Source organism: Rhagoletis pomonella, unplaced genomic scaffold, assembly GCF_013731165.1.
Source record: "Rhagoletis pomonella isolate Grant_MI unplaced genomic scaffold, Rhpom_1.0 Rhpom_scaffold_00009, whole genome shotgun sequence".
Taxonomy (NCBI): domain Eukaryota; kingdom Metazoa; phylum Arthropoda; class Insecta; order Diptera; family Tephritidae; genus Rhagoletis; species Rhagoletis pomonella.
This window is the reverse complement of record NW_023458563.1, coordinates 24,764,398-24,776,012: the sequence shown is the minus strand read 5'-3', so window position 1 is coordinate 24,776,012 and position 11,615 is coordinate 24,764,398. Positions and strand designations below refer to the sequence as shown.

General features: G+C 37.1%; 1 protein-coding gene across 1 annotated transcript in view; it reads right to left on the bottom strand.

Moving 5' to 3' along the window:
* Nucleotides 1-397: 397 nt before the first annotated feature.
* Nucleotides 398-11,615, bottom strand: part of LOC118745654 — a 25,685-nt gene continuing 14,467 nt past the window's right edge. Inside the window, exon 2 of the mRNA XM_036479203.1 lies at nucleotides 398-1,213. Within this exon, the coding sequence (XP_036335096.1) occupies nucleotides 521-1,090 (570 nt within the window). The 5' untranslated portion in view covers nucleotides 1,091-1,213 and the 3' untranslated portion in view covers nucleotides 398-520. The remainder of the gene's footprint in view (nucleotides 1,214-11,615) is intronic.

The following is an 11,615-nucleotide window of genomic DNA, read 5'->3' as shown; positions in this document are numbered from 1 at the left end:
AACTTTATTTGACAAGTTGATCCCAACTTTAAACTTTACCTATGATGTAGCTACAATAGGGCTGTGACCGAGTGTTATGTCCATAATTATTGGAATAAGAGAATTTCATTTTCCCAATTTATATGTTATTAATTATGTGTATATTCCTACATGAATGGCGACATCCTTGAATCGTGAACGTGTTGGCAAAGATTTTTTGAAACTTTTACCTTAAAAATTCAATCTAAACTGTGATGTGAAAATAAGCTTTTCTTCATTCAACAACTTAGAACGAGTCAATTTGAACCAAGGCGAATTTATATAAGGTGGTGTTACTAGCTCAGCTGATTTTGTGTATGTGTTTCGCCGCACGGCTTCTGATATCAAATTGAAAAATTTTGTTTGAATTTCCACACACACTCTTACAGATTTTCACAGTTTATGCCACCAAAGCAAAAACAAAATACATGTAAATTTTTGTTTTTGTACTCCTGCTATCACCTTATATTGATTCGCCTTGATTTGAACTTATTATTCATATTTAGTCTATAACTGATTTGAGGCTGCCACTACTTCCGCTCGCATTTGGCGCTGAGTGATCATCTATTTTATGGCTAATCATATTAATACATTCGCATCCGACTGCCGTATCTGCCACGCCATTCGCATTTGTGCTTGCGTTTAGACGACGCCGAATCGTTTCTGCCATTGCCAAAGCTTCGCCTAGAGGCTTATCATCATCACCATTCGCTGGTTGTAGGTTCGCATATGTTTGCACATCTTTTTCTGTTGCTTTTGTCACGTGCGAAGGAATATATTTCCCCGTTACTGCCTCCGCTTCTGTTGTTTTTTGGGCGTCATACGATTCTGCGACGTCATGTCCACGCTGTGTTACCATTTGCGGTGGAACGTTTTTGTTGATTGTCGAGTCGGTCGTGTTGGCTGCATTGACGCTGCCAGTGATGCCGTGTGATCGGCTGCAGCCGGATGTGCTTCCAGTCCCACCACAGCCATGGCCTCCAAAAGTACCGGTGGTCACTGCTTGTGCCGTATTGCCTCCACCGCCGCCGCCAAAAGCGCCCACAGATCGTCGGTAAACTGTACTATTCATAGTAAGTTTGCGGACATTTTTATCAGGATGGAATACTAGGATGTAAACCTTTGGAGAGTATAAGCAAATGAGAGCCACGGATGCACTCAAGCTTATTGATATGCAAAGCGTTGTTATTTGTATCTGAAACGAAATATATGAAAATTGTATACACATACACAGATATGTATTATATGTATTTTTAAAATATATGTAAAAGTTAAGGTTCTAAAGTTCCCGTAGTTTGCCTAGTAACGCCACCCAGTGCTTCGCCCTCATATAAAGAATCGGCAAAATTAGGAGAGTTATCGCAAAAAAATGAAATTTGGTGTGCTACTTCAGAATATGTAAAGTTAAAACAATTCGAAGATTCGTCAATATCGGTGCAAGGACATGACTACCTCCCATACATCCTTAATTCTAAAAGTTTAATTTTGGCTACAACCATAAACAGAACAAAGCGAAAATTAGTAGCCGTCTGTAAAATTATGTCCTTAAGCTCTGTGGCAAATTTCGTTTCGTTCGGTTCTTGGACAAGACTATCTCCCATACATCCTTAATTTTACCCTTCGGAGGGCGCGATTTGAAAGTTACACGAGAGGGCGCGCCGCGGTAATTTAGCCTCAAGGTGTATTTCAAAGGTTAACTGTTTTTTTCCTTTATGTCAAACAATCATTCAAATAAGACATTTGAATAATTTCTGTTTATACTGAAAGATATTATAAGTATTTATTTTTTAAATTTTTATGCGTCATCATTAACAGTGGTTTTGGTACATTCTGTACATTGTGAAATATGCTAGCAATGTTTTCTGCAAACATTTTTGTTACAATTAATAGAACAAATTTTTGTCTTATTATTCCTGGTACATATTCCTGGTTTCAATTTCTGTTGCGTAGCTGGTTCGCTTCTATATAAGTTTCAAAACATCTCATTTTCTGTTATTGTTGTTTCCGAGAGAACGAAAAATGACACTGAAGATGACACAACGCCGAAACCGGTTTGTCTCCAAACCAAATTCCACGGAAATTCGTTCTAAAATACATCATTTAAAAACGTCCTTTTTTCTCTAAAACCTAAGAAAATGAATATCATAATAGTTACAATGTGTACGCAAAGTATAATTTTAAAATTACACATGACAAAATACTTAAAAAATAAGAATTTCGATTTAGACCCTTATCACAAAGGCAGTTTTCCAACTATCTTAACAAAAAATTTTTGAGTTACATTCAAATTTTTTTGCTACACGGAAGGGCGCGACGCGGAAATTCAGCCGCATATATGAGACACCTACTTTCAAATACAAATATCAACCGAACGATATAACGCAGCAAGTGGCAGCTAACTGTGAACTATGTTGCATCTCAAAACTTGCAAAGTCACTAAGTGGCAGTGGCCGGCTACTACAATTAGTATTTCAAAACCACAAATTAAAATTTTTGCGGCTAATTTGCCGAGGCGCGCCCTCCGAAGGGTTAGAAAAATAATAATTTTAGCTACAATTATAGAAAGAATAAAGCAAAAATCGGTAGCTGTCTGTAAACTTTGTCCTTAAGCTCTGTGGAAAATTTAGGTTTGTTCAGTGCAAGAACATGACAACCTCCTATATATCCTTTTTCTCAAAAATTAGATTTTAGCATCATTTGTGATCAGAATGTACTAAAAGCTAATGATAACTTATAAAGTTATACTGTTAAGGCGACTTATAATACCTAGTGCCTAAAGGTATGCTACACCCCAAGCAACTGGTACCTAATCAGATATAAAACACGTTTGTATTTACCCTGCAAAAAGTGGGACTAGGTTAAGTACTAGTACAGGACCACACTGCCTTGTAACCAACACTAGTAAACAAAATGGTCCAAATATATGGAGAAAATATGGTTACATTAACATTGCGATGTCATTGGACCTGACCACCTCTGGTCCAATGCTGCATAACATGGGACCACCTAGACAACTAATCCTTTTGAACCATGGCACATTCGGCAACCGAATCATATTGCCGATCGGCCACGAAGAGGTGGTGTTCAACACATATATCAGTGTTTTACGTTTGAAGTGGTCCAGGTCAGCATAACAAGTTTTTAGTATGCAACCTGGTCCTTATGCTCATACTTTAAAACTACGACCCAGTGGACCACCTGGTCCTCAAATTTTTGCAGGGTATATACAAGCATGTGCAAAGCTGTATGTGTAAAAATTTCGTATTAGAAATTATTTAGGCACATGCACTTCTCCGCCCTAGTATGTATGTAATAAAATATTTAAGTTTTTTAAGTCTTTTATTAGTCTATAAAAGATACAATACTTTCACACATACGTACATATATTACTAATGTAGAAGAAAAACAAACACATACGTATTTCGCATATGTAGGTATGTCAAAACACAATGAGCTTTCTCCGGAACTATCTTCCACCGGTAATGGTTTTATTATTAAATAAAGGAAAAAAAAATTGTTGCGGCAAATGCTAAAGCTGATTTTGATTGACTTTTCTGTGCTGATTACAATCCGTGAGTACAAAGTTTCCATCAGCTCTAGATTTTGAGAAAAACGAGGTCAAACTGTCAAAAAATCACGATTTTCGCAAGATTTTAGAAGCTAAAGCAAAGAATATAAGGCAATATTAGGCTTAAATTAAAGCTAAATAGCACAGTATTCCAGTATTTTTATATTGTTAAAAAAATGACTATTAGTGACCATCAGGTCAAGGTACACGGATGGTATTTTCAGGGATATTAGCCGAGAGTTGTTGCTTTATTTTAAGCCTAAGTGGAGGGTTCGATCACCTTTTTTTTTTGCTAGACCTTCTAAAATATTGCAAAAAATGCTATTTTTTGACACTTTGACAGGTTTTTCTTAAAATCTGGAGGTGATGGAGACCTTATAGTTACAGATTCGTAATTAGCACAAAAAAGTCTATCAAAAGCAGGTTAAATATTTGCCGCAACAAAATCACTGTTCCCTTGTGTAGTTATCCAAAGAGAAAGTACACTTCATGAACTTTAAAACAGAGCTGACTTATTACAAAAAAAGATTTATATAAGATAAGAAGTTGACAGCTTTCAAAGAAATGCTTATTGGATGTCCCACCTGTCACAGCCAATTTTTTTTTTTTTTTTTTTACCTGACTTTGAAAATAGGAAATAAGGTAATTATATTTAAAGTATAATAAATATTCATGTGAAACAAGTAGAGCTCATTTTACTAATGAGCATCCTTAATAAAGACTCGTCCCACCCGTCACAAAATACTGTCCCACGCACAACAAGCTAAAGGATTTTTTTTTTTATTTTCAAATATGATAATGGCCATTAAAGCATGAAATGGGTCTTAACATTCTATTAACTACATACGAGAAAAGCGCTTTGAGCGAAATATTTATAGTTTGTCTAAAATTGGGAAACGAATCCATCAACTCAGAGAGGCGGGTGTCATCGTTGTCCCCCCCGCACTTTTGGAAAATGTCAATTTTCTGTGTAAACTATAAAATTAAGTTTTATACTTTATTAGTTTCATAATAATTTGATATCTGACTTTAAGTGTTAAGATTTTGAGACTTATCCAATAAATGGTTAAAGAGAAATGACTTAAATTTTGAGCAAAAACGAGTTAAAATGGTCCACCCGTCACGTTGGAATGCCCCGTTTTCATAAACTCGTCAGTTTGTGCACTCCCGTCTAAAGCTATTGATTTCGCAGATGAATTACACCATTTCACTGATCCTAGCATCTAGCAAATTTGGTACGTGTTGAAAAGAAACAGGAACCAATTAGAAAATGGAATGTAAAAATTAGAGCCAATGTCGTATTCACAATTGTCTAATTCACGATATTACACAAAATCAACAGAAAATCAAGGATGACAAAATAATTCGCATTGTAAAATGAGCAAAATTGTAAAATGTCGTAAATTTTAAGCTTGCGGTTTCTGTGGTAGTTGTGGTAGAAACGCAATTTAGCAAAAAAAGTGGTAGATCTGCTCTGAAGGACTTACAACCATGCAGAGGTGGTAACTGATGGTTATCATTGGCCCGACGCCTAGCAAAAATTTTTTGCTTGAATAAATTCAGCCTGATCCTGCCCTCTCACTGAGTTAACCATGGTCCTTCGAGCCGAATACTCACGACACCCCACGAAACTGGTACCAAACCGGATATAAAACGCGTTTGTATTTATATACAAGCATGTGCAAAAATTTCATGTTAAAAATTATTTAGGCACAATGACTTTTCAACTGCCGGAAAACAAAACCTACTGAAGTAGTAAATTGCTGGCACCCCAAATTATGCTTAATAATTCAGCTTGATGCATCACACCTTCTCCGGAGTTGTCTCACGGGGCTCTGTATATCTTTCAGCATACAGAGGTGGTACAAGAGTTACCATTGTTCACAGCGCCTACCCAAATTTTTGAAAATACATAAATACATGTTGGTGCTTAGCGCTCGTGTTTCTACACAATAGTATACAGTTTTCACATAAAGTGAATAAGAGCATAAAGTACAAACTTATACAGTGCAGCAGTTAAACATCGCAATAATGAACGGAGCTGACTCCCCCGATAGCAACAGGCTTCGCTTGCTCGATCCTGACATATCGTTACCCCAAAAACGCATTAAAGTTAATGACTTTGATCCTCTCCCGGAGCTAAAACAAAACGATGACCATATTCCTCGTCTCATAGTTGCCAGTCCTACGGGACCAATCATCGAAGAAAAAATCCACCCCTTATCTTCATATGTGACCTGGTCTACGAAAAGGGAGCTTACGTGCGAAAAAAGTTTTCTGTGAAAAAGCTGTTAAAAGTGAAAATCATCTCATCTTCCATCCGAATCAACCAAAAAGTGAAAATTGATTTTTTTGACACCTAAGCCCCCTTTCCGTAGACCAGGTCACATATAACGTCTTTCAAATTGAAAAAGGCCTAAAACACATATGCGTTGACAACAGTGCAGTTATTGAACTGAGCACCGGTGACCTGTTGATCAAAACCACTAATGCAAAAGCAGCCGACAGATGAAAGCCACTCACATAGGTTTAATATCTGTGAAAATAACGTCACACAAGGGCCTTAATACTATTCAAGGACGCATTTCTTCCAAAAATCTGATAGACATTTCCGAGAAAGAACTGACAGAAGAACTATTCAGTCAAAAGGTTGTCGAAGTAAGGAAAATAATACGTAAATCAGGTGACCGTTTAATTTCAACTGGCGCTGCTGTCATAACATACGACCTAATTCGCAGACCAGATATCAAAAACTTGGCTGGGAAAGAGTCCGTGTCCAGGAATACATACCAAATCCCATGAGATGTCGTATTGTCAACGCCTCGTCTCACAAAGAATATATGCCGGAACATAGAACTTTGTAAAGAATGTGCCAATACAACACCACATGAAACATGAGGTGAAACAGAGGTTTCTGCGTAAACTGTGAAATTGAAGCTCATTCTTCATACGATCCAAGCTGTCCTACCTTCCTGAAGTATAAATCAGTCCATAAAATAACAAGTAAAAAGACTAAGTTCGGGCGGAGCCGAACATTAAATACCCGGCGCAAGTATTAAATATATGTTTTTCACCTTTCCAAAAGCTACCGCTACATGGTAAACCGTGGTGTATCAATTTTGAGTAAATTAGCGTCCTTAAATTTCGAAATATTGAAGTTTCAAGCATTTCTGAAATTTACTATTATATGAAAAGCGGCCGTAATTTTAGTTCGATTTCAATAATTTTCAACGTTTTGCTTCTATGTGGCAAGCACAATAACCACACCGAGTTTGGTACAAAGTGGTAGAACGGTTACCGAGATACATATATGTGATCATAAAAAAAATTTTAAAAATTTTATCCTAAACGTGTTTCCTGGTCAACTTTGAATAAATTAGCTTCAATAATTACTCATTTATCGAAGATTTCGTATTTTTCTAAATTACCGTTATATGAGATGTGGGCGTGGTTATTGTCCAACTTTAAAAAATGGCCATTTTGTATGTTTTACCAATGTTAATAACTGTGCCAGGTTTGGAAGAAATTGGTGCCCATAAGTGGGCGTGGCAGAAATTTTAAATTTAATGGTAGTTTGTAAGATTTGAAAACTTATTGTTAGTTTCGAAAGAAAGATTCAATAAATAAATACATATTATACAAAAAAAAAAAACGCTAAAACCATCTACCACACCGGAATCGAACTTCGCAAGCCACATGGCAGAAAACCATTGGAGGCAAATGAAAATAGGAAAGACAGCCAAAGTTCTTCATGAACAGCACAAAGGACAACGCCTAAACGTATTAGAAGACGTTCGTCGGAAAATAATAAATGAACAAATAAACACCGCATCTGATATATTATTCGAACCACTCAGTCTACTATACGCAAAACAGGACAGAAACCCTGCGACGCCCATAAACAATGAAACGCAAGTCCAAACTACAGAAACAAGGAGAAAGAAAATAACTAATTTTTACCTACCTGCGAATCCATGCAACAATTAATCAGGAAGAAGTGAGCAGCTGATTTCTACCTATGCATGTATGCACAGAACAAAAACCACTGGTTGAACGAAAGAATATAATCCGCTGAGCCGTACCTAACTAAGAACCAACGACGATTTAGTACGGTTATAAATAGTGACGGACAAACAGAAACTATTCAGAACGAAAAATGACACTGAAGATGGCACAACGCTGAAACTGGTTTGTCTCCAAACCAAATTTGACAAGGGATGACGGAAAAGCGTTCCACATTACATCACACTCCTACCCTCTCAGAAACACCAACAACGAAAATGAGAATCTCTAAACTACATTTGCATCATAATCTGGGGGGTTTTTCCCGATTTCAAACTTTTTCGATAATATGCTCAATTTGAGTTAATGAAGTAATTGAACCAAGTTTGGTAGGGATCTATAAAGTGGTTACTGAGATACACCTTGTAGTCATAAAGTGCGCGGTGCCACGCCCAATTCCTAAAAGTCTATAGGAGTCTTATTTATTGTTAAGAGATTGTTGTAACTATTAAATTGGAGTAAATTGGCGTCCTCAGTTATTGAAATATCGGAGTTTTCGGATGTCTGAAATTTACCGTTATCAGGGACGTGAACCGGTTTTGGACCGAACCAGTTTTGAACCGGAAAACCGCTTTTTTATATAAACTAACTGAACCATTAACCGAACCGAAATTTTCCACAAATGTTGGATCCGAACCGAAAACCGAACCACTTTTCATAAAGGTTTGGTTCGTTTCAACCAATTTTCAATAGATAAATTTACCCCTTTTTTCGTTTTGTTAAATATGGTAATACGTACCATGTTTGTTTACCATGTGCCAATATCAACCTATCTCATTTGATCAACTATTCAGCTACTGAACCAAATTCATTAGCTGATTGGATATGCTAAAGTATTTCAATAATTGAGTGTGGAAATAATAGTTTTCTTTATAGTAAAAATCGAGTCCGATATGTCAAACTTGCTGGAATGCGTGTTAAAATCTTGACATTCGTTTTGTTCAAAACTAGTTTTGCATGGCTTCAAAAACAGAGGTCAAAAGTGTCTTGACACCCGACAGGGAATATTAAAATTTACCTCAGCCAGAAGGGCTGGGCTACTAATCAAACCTGTCATTAATTTTACGATAAATATTATACCTAGCATTTCTTTACGACTTGCGAGTGTAGGCAATTTTATGAGCTTTAGACGACTAGTGTAAGGAAGGAGATTGTAGTCTTAATCCCAGTTAAAATCACAAAATGCAAAAAGCAATACTTATTTTTCAACTGATTCAATCCTTTCTGAATGAACTTGATAGCGGGGATTACAGACAATATATCGGTATTCTAGTATAGGTCTAACTAAAGTGGTAAAAAGAGCTTTTGTAACATAAGGATCTTTGAACTCTTTTGACTAGCTTTTGTAACATAAGGATCTTTGAACTCTTTTGACTATCGCTTTACAAATGCAAAAACGCCTTTTGCTTTATTGACTGTAACATTAATATGAAGGTTGAAATTGAGTTTGGAATCCATTGTGATACCAAGATCGACAAAATTGGATGCTTGCTCCTGATCATAATTTGATATTGAATAAACAGTTGGTTGAACTGCCCTTCGAGAGAAACACATAACTTTACATTTTTTTAAGGTTTAGTGGCATATAGTTTGCATTAGACCAACTAACCACGTTGCTTAGATTCGCTTGTAACAAAGACCTTTCTTCGATACGCGATAATTTTTTGTATTTCCGAACCGTTGAACCGAACTGAAACCCTGGTTCAAAGAGCAAAAAACCGCTATGACGAACCAATCCAAAAGTGCAAAAATGGTTCGAGCCGCTGAACCGAACCGTCCAAATATTTCGCCCGGTTCACGTCCCTGACCGTTATACAGGAAATGGGTACTTTTAGTCCGATTAGAATAATTTTCAATGAATTTCTTCCTTGTACTGAGATTATTAAGTACACCGAGTTTGGTAGAAATTGATGAATAAGTTACCGAGATACACGCCCATTATCCAAAAGTGTGTCTTATTTTGTGCTAAGTCGTTATTGTAATTATCGATTTTGAGTCAATTATCTTCAGTAGTTATGGATTTATCGCAATTTTCGTGTTTCTGTAAATTACCGTTATATGGAAGCTGGGCGTGGTTATTTCCCGATTCCAAAGCTTTTCAGCAGATTTCTTAGCTAGGCGCTAGGAAAGGCTCTTACCGAGTTTGATTAGGATTGGTGAAGCGGCTACTGAGATACAGCATTTCGTCATAAGTGGGCGGGGTCCCGCCCATTTTCCAAAAATTTCATAATAATACTATTTTTTACCAAAATTCGATTTCACGTGCCAATTTTCAACAATTTGGATCCAATATTTACTGAAATATCGTAGCTTTTGCTTTTTCCAAAATACCGTTATATGAGAAGTGGGTGTGGTTACAGTCCGATGTCGCACATTTTCAATTATAACCTACTTTGGGTAAAGGGAAATCTACATACCGAATTTCGTTGAGATATCTAAACTTTTGCTCGAGTTATCGTGTACACGGAAGGACGGACAGACGGGCAGACAGTCGTGGCTTAATCGACTTCTCTATTCATTCTGAGCATTTATGTATACATTTGTTTATATCTATCTCGATTCGTTTTGGCTGTTACAAACAACCGTTATGTGAACAAAGTTAATATACCCTTGTGCACAAGTGCGCTCAGGCATAAAAACAAACATTTACTACACCTGCCACACTACAAAGTATACCACTTCAACAAAGACTGCTCCTATTCTAAAGCGGGAATCGCAATCCTCATAAAAGAAAATATAAACACATCCAACCATAAAGTATCAACCAACAACTTGCTTTTCCAATCAATCACTATACACGCATTTAAAGACCTGCACGTAACTACTCAGCATTTAGACGACACACATACCTACCGTGATGGATACCACATTTTGGGCGTAGCTTAGAGTTCCGCAAAGCTAGCTAGCATGCAAGCAAGCCTAACAAGAGACGTGGAATAAGTTTTTAAACACACTCAATTCAACACTCGACACAAAACATCTTTGGCAAAAAATTAAAAAAATTAAATGTCAACGTTTTACCAACTTTCCACAAATACTTACAAACAACGTCGTTCTCAAGCATCCAGAGTAAACAGCTCTACGCCCTACGGGCTCATTGGAGCGCATCAAGCGCAAATGAATCGTTTCACACAACTATAGTCAGCAACAAATGTTCTTTTAACATAGAAGCTTTACCAATTTTTAAAACAGCCAAGGGCCGCTCCCCCAGCTGAGACAAAATAAATTACACAATGCTAAAAAACGCGTCTATATCGCTAAAGTCTCGAATATGCAGACTTTTCAATCAAATTATCGAAACAGCAATCTATTTACATGAACGGAAGCACGCAATTATTACACCTGCGCCGAAATCTGGGAAAAGACCCATCTCAAATGAGGGGGTAATAGAATATGGACCAACTTCGGTAACAAACTAGAAGCACAACAACACGCATTTTTCCCAAGCATGGAGTACACACCCTTACTCACACTCTCGAAAATCAGTTGAAACGATGAAGTGGAGAACACACCGCCTTTCTGTCTGAACATCTGACAAAGGCATATGATAAGGTAATAGCTACTGAAGTAATTAAAGAAATGCACAAGTGCGGTATTCCGGCGAATATCCTCAAACTCTCTTTATCCTTCCTATCGTACAGAAGGATTACAGCTAGAGTTGATGGATTCCTTTCAAAGGAAAAAAAGTTAGAAAACGGAGTCCTCCAGGGATCCCCGCTATCAGTGGTACACTACACGCTCTATGCCGATTCTCTATTAAAACAGATAAAAGACGTCGAAGGGATTTCATACCTGGGTATATATGCAGACAACGCACGAAACAGTCACGAAATGTCTAAAAAACCTAGATGAAACTATGAACAAATGAGCTAACTTAATCGGAGCCGTAGTCCCCATGGAAGTAGCAACGGCCCTCCATATCTTCTTCTTCTTATTTGGCGCTGTAACCGCCTAAGCGATTTTGGCC